The sequence below is a fragment of the Castor canadensis genome, chromosome 5 (assembly GCF_047511655.1).
Source record: "Castor canadensis chromosome 5, mCasCan1.hap1v2, whole genome shotgun sequence".
NCBI lineage: Eukaryota > Metazoa > Chordata > Mammalia > Rodentia > Castoridae > Castor > Castor canadensis.
In genome coordinates, this window is record NC_133390.1 from 169,022,782 (window position 1) to 169,039,399 (window position 16,618).

At 47.5% G+C, this 16,618-nt stretch overlaps 1 protein-coding gene across 1 annotated transcript in view; it reads left to right on the forward strand.

The window, feature by feature from the left end:
* Eya2 (EYA transcriptional coactivator and phosphatase 2) overlaps positions 1-16,618 on the forward strand; it is a 181,151-nt gene that overhangs the window by 51,168 nt on the left and 113,365 nt on the right. Inside the window, exon 2 of the mRNA XM_020163953.2 lies at positions 15,456-15,574. Coding sequence (XP_020019542.2) covers positions 15,466-15,574 — 109 coding nt within the window. The 5' untranslated portion in view covers positions 15,456-15,465. The remainder of the gene's footprint in view (positions 1-15,455; positions 15,575-16,618) is intronic.

Consider the following 16,618-nt stretch of genomic DNA (forward strand, 5'->3'; position numbering starts at 1 on the left):
GAAAACTGTCCGCAGTGGGTTTTGTTTTGGTTTGTTTTTTTTTAATTATTGTGTGGCATGGGGGTTTGAATTCAGGGCCTCACATTTGCTGGGTGGGTTCTCTACCACTCGAACCACTTTGCCAGCCCCACAGGATATTTTTATATATTTTTGTACACACACACACACACACACACAAAGAAAAAAAAAGCCACTGTGATAGCACACGTCTGTAATCCCAGCCCTCAGGCAGCTAAGGCAGGAGGATTGAAAGTTCAAGGCCAGGCTACATAGTGAGACCCTGCCTCATTGTGTGTGTGTGTGTGTGTGTGTGTGTGTGTGTGTGTGTGTGTGTGTGTGTGTGGTGTGTACATATATATTCGATGACATTTTTGCTAAAAATAAGCGATAATGTTTTTTTGGTGGTGATAAGGAATTTTGTAGGCATGATAATGGTTTCGGCTTTTTTCTTTAGCGATTCATACGGAAACATTTACAAGTGAAATAGTACTGTTGGATTCGCTGCAGAATACCATGAGAGGCAAGGAGAAGGGCAGAAATGGGGCGAGATTGGCCCGGAGCTGCTGAGGGTGTGGGGTCCTGGCTCTGCGTAGGTCTGAAATCCCCTGTGATGGAAAGTTGCTGTGCACGATCCCTCCCACCTGAGTCTGGGAGGACAGCAGCCTTGCTCTGTGACCCTCATCCTCAGCCTGATCCCTTCCTTTCTGGGTGCCTCAGGTGATGCCCTTCTCCCATTGCCCGAGGCAGCTGTCCGTCACATTGCATTTTACCCAATAGAAATGGGGGGCGGGAGAGGGTCCGCCCCATCCCTTTAAGGACTTCATGTTGGGAGCATCATCTTGAGTCCAACCCATGGCCTATCATGAGCAACCCCTGCCCGCAAGAGAACCTGGGAAACGCCATCTTTACTCTGGGTGACTGACTGTGCTCTGTTGAGAATTGGGGGCTTCTGATGTAGGAGGGGGAGGGGTCGCCTAACAGTCTCTACCACCGTGTCCCTCGGACCATGGATGGTGATTACACAGGCCAGTGGGCCCCAGGGGCCGTTATCCTGTTCCTTTGTATGTTCTGTTCAACTTTTTACCATAAGCATATATTTATTTTCTTTTGTAAAAAGAAATAAAAATATGTTACTGATAAATAGTGCATACATAATCCTCGTATAAAAGTCTGTATGAGCAGGGCATGGTGGCCACGACTGTAACCCTAGCCCTTGGGAGGCTGAAACAGGAGGATCAGGAGTTCAAGGCCAACCTGGGCTACAGAGTGAGACCTTGTCTCAAAATACAAAACGTCTATTTGAGGTTCTAGGGTCATTGTCCGTATTTGCTTTACTGGCTGGAGAGTCATTGCCAATTACAGTTACTACAGTAGCTGCTGAGGGAGCAACAGTGTCCCCTGTCCTCAGAAAGGGACAAATAATGTGCAAGACACTGCAAGAGAGTGATGAGAACTGAAAAGACAGATAAAACAGATAGGCTTGGAAAAGAGATTGTGGTGGGGGGAGGGAATGGGTTGATTACATGACCAAGAGTGGCCTCTCTGAGGAGGTGACACTTCAGAAAACACCTGAATGAAGTGCAGGAAGGAACCAGTTGGAAGAGGATTGGTGGCTGAAGGAACAGCAAGGCCAAAAACTATGGGGTGAGCCAGCATGGTGGTGCACACCTGTAATCCCAGCCCTTGGGAGGCTGAGAAGAGGGTCTCGAGGAAAAAACAAACCTAGGCTACATAGCAAGACTTGTCTCCAAAACAAAAACAACAAAACGTGAGGTGAAATCAACTTTCTGGGATTGAGCAATTGCAAAAAGGGTGACGTCCTGTAGAAGAAGCACTTCCGGGAGGTGAGGTCAGGGGGCAGGGAAGGCTTGGACAAGGTCTGGTATCAGGTTTTTTGGGTATTGCTCTAAGTCATCATGGCCGCAGGTGTTCTTATTTTAGCAACTGTGTTCCAAATGTGGAAGAGCATTCCACTGGCGTCGGGTCGTGCAGTGGAACAAGATCCGCCCTTGTTCCAGCTCTGCTGTCATTAGCTGTGTGATCCCAGGGAGTTACTTCATGGTGGCCTCTCAGTCTGTTCGCTTCTCTGGATCCGGCTCTGTCCTAAGAATTTTACAAGAAGGGGGACATTGGCTCCTCACAGCGGCCCTAGAAGACAGGTACTTACTATTTTATCCCCAACTGACAAATGAGAAAACTGAGGCAGAGAGACCAAGCCAGATGCCACCCCACTAGTAAGTGGCAGAGCCTGGATATAAACCCAGGCAGCTGGTCACCCCAGGCCACCACCCTGCTCTCTGCCACCTCCAGGCCACAGGAAGAGTACAATGAAGAGACATTGGTGACAGTGACTTGCAAGAAGTCAATGCTGAACAAATGTCATACTGTAGAATCTCACTCTTCCTTGAAAATGTTCCTTTTAAATTTTCTAAAACCCTAATTAAATAATTGATTCAGTCCACGAGCATTTGTGGGTAAAAGCATCAGATCCAAGGTTGGAGGGGAACCTTACCATCGGAGGAATCCACAGGTCCCTACTGGCATCACCAGTCAGGGTCCCCAGATATCCTGGGTCTCCTGACAAGAGGCAGTGCAGGGACTCAGAAACGCCCCACCCCACGCACACGTGAGCGCACACACACACACCATCCAATCTGAACTTGCTCACACTTTGAAGCTGGTTTATGGGAAATGCAGTGGAAAGAGAATAAATCAATCCCGTTACCTGTCTACAAGACAGCTAGCCTCGTCTCTGCAGTGCGTCAACCTGTTCTCGATTACAGACACGCAAAGGACACCACAAGCAAACCGATGGTGTGCATTCATGGATCCTGAATGCCATATGCCAGACCTTAAAGGGCAGGTGGAGGTGCTTAAGGAAGAGTGAACATGGGCTGCGTTCAAGATGGTCTGAGAAAATGGGGTGAATTATGTCCGATGTGAAATAGAAAATACACATCCATTTTTAAAAGGATTGAAGTCAGGACTCTGTGCTCACTAGGCAGGCACTCTACACCTGAGCCACAGCCCTTTGTGTTTCAGTTTATTTTTCAGGTAAGGTCTTGCTTTTGCTCAGAGCTGGCCTCTCAGATCATGGTCCTCCTGCCTCTGCTTCCCAAGTAGCTGGAATTACAGGTGTGTGCCAACATGCCTGACTAGAAATGCCCATATTTTTGCCGGATGTGGTGGCTCTCACAATCCCAGCAACTCAGGAGGTGGAGGCAGGAGGATTGCGAGCTCAAGGCCAACCTAGGCAAAGTTAGACCTTATCTCAAAAACAAAGTAAAAACAAAAGAACTGGGAGTGTTCATAAAAGAAATTCCCACTATTTGAATGAAGTGTGGCAGAGAAGAGACTTCAAGTCTAAATTTGTCTTAAACACTTCAGCAAAGAGAAAAAAAATAAATGAAAAAGCTTACAAGAGACACGTGTGGCCTTACGTCTTGAAGTGGGTGGTACCTGAGTGATAGGTACTCAGCAGTTTGTATCACTACTCAGTCTGCTTTTGTGTATGTTTGAAATCCAAAATAAGGAATAAGTCTATCCCTCACCATGAAATCACCTTTCCAAAAAGGGAAGGGAAAAAAAAAACCTTCCACTGTGTGAAATTGCATAAAATTGATCCAACCTCAACACAAGAATAAAACCATTTACAAACTCGTCAATCACTGAACAGCCCACTGGATTCAGGCCGATGCTGTAACTAGAGATCAGTCAGAGAAAACGGTCATTTTAAGACATCTGCTGCTGTCAGTGGCAGATGGTAGACAGAAGAATATTCCAGGCATGACATCCGTCAGATGGTGGCTTTAAATCCATCCCTTGCTACACAGTGGATCTAAGGCAAGTGCCTTAACTTCCCTACTCTCATCTTCCTTATCCATAAAATGGGATGGAAACTCCACCAGCCTCACAGGAAGGAGAGAGACTCAAACCTGAGAGGCACAGCCACGCCCCAGCTCACAGAGCAGACAGCGCTGCGTCTAAATGAACGTCAGTTGTGGATTTTGCAGGGGCCTGGGCTTCATGGATCACAAATGAGGATTTCCTCAGCGTTCCTCTCCCACTTAGTCCCCTTCCCCTAAATTAAAACGTGCTGCTCTGCTGCCTGAGAACAAGGCTCGCGGTGGCTCACATGGTTTCAGATGGGTCCAGGTCACCATGATGGGCTGTGGTCGGGGCAACCGAGAAGAGGAACAGTGCAGGCGCCCATGCTGTTGCAGTGCCTCCAGGCACAGAGCTGTGCCTGAACGGAAGGCCAGCGCTTTTACGACCTGAGGGATTCTGTCTTGCTGCGGGCCTCTGGGTGGGATCCAGGCTCCTCCTACAGCCTCCTAGCTCACAGTGTCCTCAGGCGTCCTTGGCGAGGGTGGCCTCCTCTTACAGTAAAAGTTCTTGCCATACTGTTTGAGGCCTTGTTTTGTTGGTTGTGGGTTGGGGTGTGGGTCTAGGATTTGTGATTTTTTTTTTAATAGCTCTGCATGAGAAATGTTCTATAAAGTTCTGCATTTTGCTCCAGGGCCCTGCTGAACCCAACCAGAAACCAGGCGGAACGTGTGTGGTCCTGTCTCAGTCGGCCACCGCATGCTGGGTGCTTTCTTGAAGGCTGCTTCTATGGACCCAGAGAATATCGGACCATGCATTGCAAAATACAGTCTCTAAAATTGCATTGAGCTTTTTCTTAAGTCAATTATAAGATGTCACAATTAAAAAAAAAAAGTGTGATTTTTTTTTTTTTGAGACAGAGTCTTACTATATAGCCCAGTAGCCCAGGCTGGCCTTGAACTCAAGATCCTCCTACCTCAACTTCCTGAGTTCTGGGATTACAGGCATGAACCACCATGCCTGAACTGTATGAGCCATTTTCATAACATTTTTCATTCATTTAGAGACAGGGAACAGATTAGTGGTTGCCAGGGTCCAGGTGGTGATGGGAGATGAGGAGGGTGTGTGTGCCACAAAGGGACTGCTCAGGGAAACTTTGTGTCATAGATATGTTCTCTGTCTCCATGACCTGAACCTACACATAAGCTAAAATGACACAGAGCTGCACCTGCTCTGCACCAATGTCTGTCCTGGCAGGGATGTTGTACAGAGGTTACTGAGGATGACGTCACAGGGGAACAGGTGAGAGGGGACTCAGCACCACTCCGTACTGTGCTTTGCAAATCTTGTGAATCTGTAATCATCTCAAAGTAAAAAGTGATAAAAAACAAAAACCAATCCCGTGGACAACCCACTGTACTAGCCTAGTGATGGGCCCCATTTTCCCTGCTACAGAGAAAGAGAAACACTTAGGGCAAAGCTGCCCCGTGGCCACTTCACTCCTCGCCCAGGTCACAGAGATGAGAACTCAGGCATTAAGTGAGACGGCTGAGATTTGGGACCCAGGCTGGGTTTCCTTGGGGACACAAGACTCCCTGGAACTTAATCAGCCTGGATGAAAGATGGCAGTGAGGAAGAGACCCTGCGGCCCATCTGGATCATTGCTTAGGGCTGGAATGGGCTCTGCGGTGCAGCACTTCCCAGCATGCACCAGGCCTTGGCTTTGATCCCCAGCACCGCCTAATAGGAAAACGGCCATAATTAAGGAGGCGTCTGGCATCATTCTTCCTTCTGGGATGACCAGGGGGACAACAGCCCCCCACTATTCAGATACTTCTGGCTCTGTCCTACATACAGCCCTGATGCCAGAAAGAAGGCCTTTGGGGGAGGGGAGGAAAGTTAATAAATTAGTGAATGACCAGCGGCGTGGCTTTCTGGCGTGGAATCAGCGATTCAGAGATTGGCAACCGACTGGAGGCTGGGATGAATTTACTATCAGTTGCACCCCTATTTTCTGTGCAGCCTTTGCAGAGAAGATTGAAAGCACCTTCTTTATCTGCAGCGATGGTTCCCAATGGATCACACCCTGCCTCCCCTTCCCCATTTAAGGGAGCAGGTTGGGGGAAGGAGGAGGTGTGGACAGGAGGAAGCTATGTGACCACACCCATGTGGTGTGTGTGCTTCTTCCCAGTGGTTGTGGAGGTCAGCCATGGTGAGCCCTTGAACTCCACTGCCTGCACCTGCAGCTGATTCCTGTTCTACCTTTCACACTGAGCACGCAGGAAGTGACGCACAGGGGTCTGAATGCAGAGGAAGCCTGGGGACCAGCACTGCAGGGTGGCCACCAACAGCTGCAGGTAGACACCTTCCACAGCTTGTCCACTGCAGCAAGAGGATGTTTCTTCTCTAGCAGCTCATGGGACCCCACTGACTCACGTGACCACACCACAGAGCCAATCAGAAGGCTAGGAGATGCCGGTTGCCAGGCTCAAAGTCTGTCGGCAGGTGACCTCACCCACTCCACGTGAACTGAGTGAAGGAGAGGCAGCTCTCCCAATGGAAAGAAAGATCACTTTTGCCCACAGAGCTACCATGGTCAAATGTCATGAGTCTGCTGCTCCTGCCGTGCTCCTTCTTAAGCAGTGGCTCTCTCTTCCTGTTTCAGCTCTAGACATGGCTGCCTTCTCCTCTTTGCTTAGTTCAAGACAGGACCACCAAGGTAGCCACAGGCAGGCAGACTTTAATAGTGCAATGGCATTACACTATTACAAGAGGCGTCTGTGTCACTTGGACCATTCCCCCTCCCGGGATGGTGGGACACTGTACTGCCCCTACTATATACCTCTGAATATGTCTTTCGCGCAGTACTGAGGCTAGGAAGAAGAATAGACCAGGGATTCTCAAGCTGTACATCCACAGGACCCGGGCAGGCAATATAAATCAGGGCAGCATCCAGGGACGTGATGATGGCAGTGACCAGCTCAGAACTTGGCACATAAAGCAAGCACTCAATAAATATTGGCTGGATGGGTGCATTTGTCATATGACACATTCATTTCTCACACCATAAGTCTTTATTAAGCCACTATTAAGGACCCTGTAGGAGACTTGGGGGATATAGTACAGGGGTTTAAAATAGACACAATCCCTGCCACTGAGGTTCTGCCTACAAAGATGGTAGTGACTGGTGTGTAAAAGAGGGACTCTGGCCTGTGGAATCTCACTCAGGGGGCCTGGGGAAATCTTGCTGGTGCTGAGGCCTCTGCGGGGCAAGCCAGAGGGAATGGTGTCTCAGGCAGAGGAAACAAACAGCATGAGAACATGGAGTGAGAAGAAGGCCAGTGTGCTGGCATAAGATTCCAGGCAAGGCATGGCCCAGTTGAGAAATCTTCATTTCAATCTAAGAATGGTAGGAAGCAATCAGAGGTCACACAATGATAGGAGGGACGGGGGTGTTCAGATACGTGTTGTCAACTGATATGCAGAGAACCAAGTGGAGGGAGGCCAGAGAGGTCCCAGGGAGATGGGCATGGAGACTGTGGTAATCTTCCAGGGCAGAGAGGGTGTGGCTTGGATGTGGACGATGGCCATGGAGGTAAACTTGACAAGACATGAGAGTTGAGGGCAGGGGACATGGGGTTGATCATATGCTTTTGGTGTGAGCAAGTGGCCCTGATGTGTGGAGCTGGGTCCTAGCCAGTTTGCTGTGAGTAGACATGTTTTGAATTGAAGTCAAATGGGGGTGATGGGGGCGTGCAGCCAGAAACATCCAGGTTTGAGCCGCAGCTGCTGTCTATGCAGACAGAAGTCTGAGATTGCTGTGTTGTCAGCAGGCTTCAATTTCTCAGCCCTCCAAGGATACCGGAGGTTGTCCCTCTCTGATGTCCTCTTGGCCATCTGTCCTCCCCATCTAGCAGACAGGGCCCCGTCCTCACCCAAGGTAGCTCCTGCTGGAGGCGGCGGGGAGAGAAAGGTGAGCAGCACACCCGCCTGGGTCCTCCATCTGCTTTTGATCCTTCTGTGTCTTTGAAGTCACCCCCATCCCTGCCCTCCAGCTGTCATCTCTCAGCTCCTCCAGCAGCCTGCATGCTCCCCCAAAGCTTCTCTGTCCCTGGGGACTGGGGTGGTGACAAGGGCAACAAATGATGCAAGCCGCCTGCCAGGCAGCAGCAGGCCCAGAAGAAGACTGCGGATGGGGGCTTCTGAGAGCCTCTTTCCTCCAGATCCTGGGGTCTGTTCCAAATCAGCCGAGGTAGCAGGGGCTTACAACAGTGCAACCCAGAAAAATCTTTTGGTAAACGAATCCGGTGGCCCTGCTTCCTTGTCCTGCTGGTCTTGGTGAGAGGGAGGCTGGGGCTTTTCCTCCCCCACCCCAGGAAGGCTGTCTGGTGGCTCCGGGCCTCCCTGCACAGAGTGAGCTGGTCTCCAATTTCAATCCATTGTGTGTGTGGTGGGGTGGGGGGCGCCTTCTTCCACAAATTGCAGAGCTCAGCTCTGCCCCAGACCACAGTTGGAACCAGCAGTTTCTAGGTGATGCTCATGACAGGTTCCATGTCCACCTGCAGTGCTGACTGTGTTCTGCAAGCCTCTGTGTGACTTCAGCCCATGTCAGGAGCCATCTTTGTGGAGCACGCTCACTCATGCCTTCTCAGACATAATTTGCAGGGCAACTTGGCCAGGAAACTTCTGTTATTGTTTCCATTCTTACAGCTGAGGCTCAGAATGTAGAATGACTTGTCCGAGGTCACACAATGGACCAGAGGCAGTAGCTGGGATTTGAACCCCAGTGGTGGATGGTGGATCTGGCATGCTAACCAGCTAGTTCTACAGGCTTTACAGCTGAATGGCCCTGGGGTCCAAGTTTGACTCAGTATTGCTCATAAGCCATGGCTAAGAGCACAGACTTGAGCCAGAATGCCTGACTGTGAATCTGGGTTCTATCACTAAGTAGTCAGTTTACTCTGAACCTCAGTCTCCTCATCGCTACCTAGTTCATAGAGTGAAATGAGCTCAGGGCCCTTGGCTTCAAAGTCAGTGCTTCAAATTTTTATTTGAATTTTCTATAAAATGAGGACCACAATCAGGGCCAGGTTAAGACCATTGAAGGCCTCGAAACTACAAGGATCAGCCTTCCTCCTCCTCTGCCTCCTGTAGTTGAACTATAAATCAGTGTGGCTCACAACACACAAAATCCCTGTGTGCTGATTCACAAGCTTCTGCTGGACTCTCATGCAGAGTTGGACAAGTTCACAAAACAGGGCCAGCTCACATTTCCTAGTGCCTGTTCTGTGCACAGCCAACCTGTTGGGAACACAGGGCAGATAATTCTTCTCCCAGGCTGGTTGAGGGAATTCACTAATCCTTTCTTGTGCCAGGTCCACTCTGGTTTTACTGATCTATTGAGTTCTGAGTTTTAATTATTTAATTTTTCGGTTTTATAATTTCCATTTGAGTTTTTTTTTTTTAATCCCAATTCTATAGTAGCATTTTCCATCTTCAATCTACTTTCTAGATCTCGTTGTCACAGTTGTTAAGGATTCAATGTTTGGCAACTCCAGGATCTGAATTTCATGTGGGTTTGTTTCTGTCTTGGTTCTTGCTTCATTTTTTGTTTTTGTTGTTGTTTTTGGTTTTTGCAATAGTGGGGTTTGAACCCAGGGCCTTGCGTTTGGTAGGCATGCCCTGTACCACTTGAGCCACTCCCTGAGCTCTGTCTTGGTTTTTGATCCTTTGGTCTTGTCACCTTGCATGCCTAGTAATTTTTTAATGTGGGTGAAAACTAGTGGAAGATCGCATCTTCCTGAAAAGCAAAGATACTTTTCTTCTGGCAAACAGTGATAGTAGAGGGCTGTCACTTTGATCCAGTATGGGATAAAGATGACACAAGGTGGAATCTACTTATTTTGCCATTATTCTAGTGAATAGCTGATCAGGGGTCTCAAACAAAAGCCTGGGGTGTTTATTAAGACTTCGTCCTTGGTGGGCCATGGACACTAATTTTTGTTTCCCTAATACTGGGATGTTGCTAAATTCTGCTTAGTTTCAAGCTCAGGTAATGCTGTCTACTTGGTTTCTCTGCTTCTCACTCACCGCCCACAGCTGATAACTGTCTCAGGCTCACACCTCTGTGATTCTGGAATTTCTAGGATTTTGCTCCTGAGCTGCCTTAGCAGCTCTGGACTCTAGGTTTGGTCTCCCCAGCCAACGAGACTGGGAAACTCTCAGTTGTCACTTTTTTCTTCTTTGCTCACTGCTTCTGGAGGGAAGCAGTGATAGAGGTTGGACTTAACTCAGCCCATTCCTCACCTTTCTGGTATCTTGGGCCACAAGTCTGCTTTAGTTGTCTTTTGGTGCCTTGAAATCATTTTCGTAGCTTGTTTCTTCTGTTTTTGATCACGACTATGAAACTGATGTAAGAGTACAAGTTACAGTACCATAAAATCAATCAGATACTTTAATATGTACTAGAAAAATGGCTTATTTTCATTTTTCCAATATTAGAGAAAAATACATATAAAAGGCAGACCTTAGATGAATTAAAGACTTAAGTTCCAGCAGGAAAATTCTGAGTGAGTAGCTTTTCATGTAAATAAATTTAAGTCCCAAGAATAAGGAAGTAATTTCTACACCTAAAAAGAGAAATTACTGGCAAATGTGCAAGGAATTTTGTTGTATGAAAGAAGCCAGAATGAAAACAGACAAATGGCGCGTTAAGAAAGGAAGCTTACAGCATCTAAAACCAACAATGAACTAATAATACAAGGCACTCAACAAATTAACAAGGATAAAAACCAGTAGAAGGCTAGGCAAGGATGAAGACCATGAGTCGACAGTTCCCTGAAACTCCCGAGGCCCCAGGTATGTGACTGTGTACTCAAACTCACTGATGGCCACAGAAAGCAAATGCAAGCAAATAGGAGACTGACGTTACTTTCCACCATTAGCTTGTGAAAAATTAGGAAGCCGGGCAATGTCAAGTTGTGTTTGTCAGAATTTTGTCACTGTCACAAATACTGGAAAGAAACAGTTTATAGAAGGAAAGATACATTTTGGGTCATGGATTCTGCTTTGTCAGTTCATGGTTCACTGGCTCCATCCCTGTGGGCCTGAGATGAAGCTGAACATCACGGCAGGAACATGAGGTAGAGCGAGGGACTGGGGACAAAACACATTTCCAGAGCATGCCGCAGTGTCCTATGTCCCCAGCTGCGCCCCCCCTACCACCACCTTCCACCTCCTCCCTCCGATGCTATCGTATTGTGAATCCGTCAAGGGATTAGTTCATTAATCAGGTCAGAGTCCCATGAGTCAGTCACCTCTCGGTGATCAGATCCACCTTCTGGGAACCAAGCCTTCAACGCATGAGCCTTTGGAGGGGGGTATTTGATATCTAAACCACAACACAGAGTTAACAGGAAGCTATAAACCGGAACCTCGTACATTTCTGCTGAGAATCTAGAATAGCACAGGAATGATGAAGACCAGTCTGCTAGTATTTGGCCAAGTTCAGTTCACGCACACCCTGTTACACAGAAAACCTCTCGCTTTGGATGGATGTGTGCATTTCAAGAATGTGAGTTTCCAAATAGATGATAGATAGATAGACAGATGATAGGTTGATAGATTGATAGATAAATGACAGATAGGTAGATAGATATAAATGATAGATTGATAAATGATAGATATCAAAGATAGATAAATGATAGGTTGATTGATAAGTGATAGACATAAATGATTGATAGATAAATGATAGATATCAAAGATAGATAGATAAAAGATAGATATCAATGATAGATGATAGATAAATATAGGTAGATAGATATCAATGATAAATGATTGATAGATATAGATATAGATGACAAATAAAAGATAGATATCATACATAGATAGATAGATAAAGTGGATGATAAAGGGACATAAGCTATATTTTTAGTGAAGCTATTCGAAGCCATATTGTTTATGGTGGCCTAGGGGTGAAGGCTCCCCAGAGGTTCACCACCAGGGCAGGGCACACGTAGCACACAGTGGGCATCAGTATGGAATTATAGCTGCACACCAGATGTCCATCCAGCAGTACGCATGTTTTAAAATCCTAGTGCAGAGGAAAATGAAAAGCCTAACGAGCATGTAAATTGAGACCCACGCCTCACACCATGGCATCCTAAGGAGACAGCGTCACATACTTCATACGTTAGAGTCATTGCCTAGGGTGGGGTGAAAATGGATGAATGCACTTTTAAAGCTCCTGGAAAGAAGCTGACCACTCAAGTCTAGATCTCCTCTCTTGTCTTTCCCTCCCTCTTGTCTTCCTTCCTCTCATCCTGCAACAGATGTGAATTGGATGAATGAAGAAGATTCTGTATAGGTGCAGTGAGGCAATAAAAGCAACTACTGTGCTGACTTGATCTTCTAGGAGCTTTGGTTACTGGAACACACCAGGAGCCGTAGCTGCTCTAACTCCACCCCAGAGCTAAAACTCAGTCACATTCCTGCTCTCTGGAAATCAATAAATGCTGTTTGGATGTGCTTGGAGCTCTTAGGCATGACAGTGCACTCTAAAATAAGCTATGTGACCAGGGCCAGAAATGTCACACTGCTGCCTCTTTCCTCAGCAGGCTTTTCTGAAAACGTATGTGCTGTAGGCCTGTAGAGGCCAGAAGGAAATACAAATGGAAAAATAAGTGTAAAAGAGTAGGGAGCAATGAGGCCTGTGGTAACCTGGAGCCTCTCCACCTGCCCCAGCCAGTGGTTGCCATGCAGGGTTGTGGCTTATTTTTCCATTTTCGAGACAGGCTGGAAATTCTAGAGTAATTTAAATGTGAAATTTGCCTCATTTAAAAATACTGCAACTACTTCAAATATTTTTAAATCTGGGGAGGGGAAAAAATAGTTCATTTTGTTTTTAACTAGATTTGGTCATTTAGCTGGGTTTTTTTCCCCCTCAAATACTCCTCTCATCACATCTGTACACTTGGAGACCAGTACTGTGTTTTATGTCATTTTTTTTAGCATTAAATTATTTGCACACACCCAAAAGAATGAAAGGAATGATTTAGGATAAAATGCAAATTTCTGACACCTACATCAGACAACAGATTCAATATCTGCCGGTCACAGAGACCTTGGTGTGTTCAAGAAGGGGGCACCCAGGCCTCCAACCTGTAGTGCCTTACAGCATTTGAGGAACAAGAAAATAGCCATTCGGGTGCACATGTTCTTGGGAACATAAGGACCAGCTAACATAAAGTCATAAGCACCGGAAGCTGAGTTATATGAAATTCTCTCACCAGATTAAAGCGTGTGTATAAAGTACTCAGGTGCAAGCACTGAGCTGTTCTCTTTCTTTTTAAAACATTAGGTGTCTCAGGTGTACAAAGATGTACAGTAAGCCACACAGTCGTGGTACACAAAGACTCCAGCAGGATTTGGTGGACTTTCTCTGGCCAATAGCAAATCCTTCCAGCTCTATGGGCTGCCTATGGTCTCTAAGGAAACTCCTCTACTCAGAGTTGCACTGCAGAGTAGCCACGGTCAGGACTGCAGACCTAGGAGCAGGGTGTACTCTCCTGGTAGGATTTTACTTACAGACGCTGAAATTTGAATGTGACATCATTTTCACATGTCACAAGATGGTGTCCTTTTGATTTTTTTTTCAACCATTTTAAAATGTGAAAGCCATTCTTAGCTCACAGGTCACACAAAGACAGGTCACAGGCTGGAGGTGGCCTGTGGTTCATAGCTCATGAAGCCCCCAGGCTACCACTTCCCAACTTGCATCCCCAGCCATTCTCCTGAAATAAATACCACCGTCTCGCCATCTCCTGCGTCTGCCCCTCAGTGCCTGCTGAGTAATGCTCATTTGTATGTTTTGAATTTCATAGGGATGGGGTCCCACCAGGAGTGCCCTTCCGCCTTTTGCTCAACCGCTGTGATTGTCCACTGTGCTGTGAGGGCTCCAGTTCAGTCCTTGTCATGGCCACTTTGAGCTTTGTCACAAGAACATACAGCCTGTGGTGATTCCTTCCCGTGGTTCATTGCTGCCTCCAAGTCTTCTTTTATAGCCTTGTCTCTTAACCTTCACCATGACCTTGTCAGGGAGATACTTCAAAAATTGACCCCCATTTTTCAGATGAGAAAACGTTGGTTGAGAGTGGTGGGGGGCAGGTAACATGTTCCAGGCAGCAAGTATCAAACTGGGGGTGGAGTCCATGACCTTCTCACTGTGCCATCCATCCGTGTGTTGGGTTCTGTTAACATGAAGATGACTGATTGTACTCAGGATGAACTTGGGGTAGAGACGTGCCTCAGTAAATGTAGCCTTTCTCTGACGTCAACTTGAACCAGTAGTAACCATTACTGGTTGTCATTGAGATGGTGTGGTGCTGTGTGCATTACCCAGAAAGCTTGTTTCCTGTCTACAGTTAGGAGGAAGTTACGAGGAGTAGCCATGGACATGGTATAAAAGTTGGAGGCATCATCAGTAAAAATAAGCAAGACCCAAGGAGCCTTGTCCCTCTTCCCCGCCTCCAGGCCAGGTTATCAAAGTCAGGAGTAATTTGCAAACCAGAGCATCTTTCTTGGAAGGCACTACAGTGGCGGGCTGAGGAGTTGTGCTGCTTAGAGACGCTTGCTAAAGGTTGCTGGGGCCTCAAGCTATCTGCTTGTGCAGATAACACCTCAACCAATTTTTTTTTTTTGGTGATACTGGGATTTGAACTCAGGGCTTCACACTTACTAGGCAAGCACTCCACCACCTGAGCCACTCCCTCAGCCCTTTTTATTCTGGTTATTTTGGAGGCAGGGTCTCACTTTTTGACCAGGTCTGCCTAGACCACGGTCCTCCTGTTTCTGCTTTCCACCTTCACTGGCATGACAGGCGTGCCCCACCACACACAGCTCTTTTCCATTGAGATTAGGGTCTTGCAAACTTTTGCCTGGGCTGGAACCTTGATCCTCCCAATCTCAGTTTCCCAAGTAACTAGGATTGCAAGTGTGAGCCACTGGCACCTGGCCCATTTTTCCTCTTAACCATGGTCAGCTACAAGTTCCCTCCCCCCACCCCCCTCCCCACCAAGCCTCTGGTCTCTGGAAGTTCAAATCCAAGCTCTGCCTTTCTCTCTTTCTCTCCTTCCTCCACAGTAGTTCATTCCCATGACACTTAACAGAGATCACAACCTCACTTTTCTAAAGGCAAAATACAGAACGAAGGAGGGGATGTTTTAATCAGGTGGGTACATGGGGGGTGGGGGGGTAGGAAGCAGTGTGGAATTTTTTTTTTTTTTTTGCAATACTGGAGCTTGAACTCAAGACCTACACCTTGAGCCACTCCACCACCACTTTTTCTTTTTAAATGTTGGGTATTTTCAAAACAAGTTCTCTCGAACTATTTGCCTGGGCTGGCCCTGAACCATGATCCTCCTGATCTCTGCCTCCTGAGCAGCTAGGATTACAGGCGTGAGCCGCCAGCACCCGGCTCTTCAGTGGATTTTTATTGTGTAGAATTTCTCCGAAGGCTGGGTTTAGGTAATTGGCTTTAATATGCATTACTCTCAGGGAAAGAGATAGGAATCACTACTAAGCGTGCATAATTGATGAATGAATAAATTCTATTTCCCTTTGTCTCCTCTCAGGTACAAGGAAATGTTAGAACTGGTGATCTCACCCAGCCTCACAGCAAACAGCCACCGCAAGGAAAACCTGAGGCTGAGTGGCGACGTCGCTGCAGCGGGGCCTCTGAGTGACAGAGAAGGTAGGCTCCGTGGTGAGATTGGTGCACAGGAGGTGGGCAGTGTCCACCCGCAAATGTGCTGAGGGACCCACATGCATCCTTCCCCAAGTTCTGTCCCCAGGACCAGTTCTCCTCTTGCCCTTTACATCAGTGTTCTGGACCCAAACTTTGGCATCCTGTCCCATCAGTCAAGGGACGAAGGCGTACATTTGCGCCCTGAGTTTCCTTTCTTGGTCACCAGTTCCACTGCCATAGAGTAGAGTGGTTTCAGGCATGTTCTGTGCCCAGGCCTGGTCATGTCCCATAGGATCTGCATCTGGCTCTGTCCCTCGATCCTCAACCTGCCATCGCCTCCTCCCAGCAAGCGTCTTGTTTACAGGGCTTGGTCATTAGGGCGAGAACTTGCTGCCTTTTGCTTTCAGGTCGGGTGGAAGTCAAGGAAGCAGAGGAGAAGTGAAGGCTGTTTTAAAAGTTTTTGGCAAGTGATGCAGCCAGACTAGTTTTCACCAGAACAATCCCAGCCATTGTTCGCTGTGCCGGGATCTGTCAGCCTTCCTGGCAGAGCTGGAGAGCAAAGGCATTAAGCTATTATGTTTAAGCCTCAGGCTTAACCCTTGCCTGGGCCGCTTGGGGTTGGCGGCTCGTGTTCTCAGACCCCTACTCCATGTCCTTGCTGTCTGTGTTTGACACCGCTCAGGGGGCACAAATGGTACAGAACTGTCATGGAAAGCCAAAGGGTCGTGTGTCCAGTGCAGGACAATATCACAAAGAATTGGCCTTTAAGCAAATCCAGGCTTCTGTGAGTAATTATTGCTGTCACCAAGACAATGACATTGTTCTTGATTACTGGTTAGGAAGCTGAACAGCTCTGCCCACCAAAAGCAGAGCGTCCGGTCTTCCATGCCCAGGACGGGAGCAGGGATGGCAGAGGGCACTCCCTCCTTCTCCTGGCACTTTGGAGCATCTGTGTCAAGCACCCGGGCTTTTGAGGGTTTCAGAGGAACAGCTAGGCCTGGTTCAAAGACAGTCAGCCTTTTCTCTCAGGGAAAGGGCACCGTCAACTTC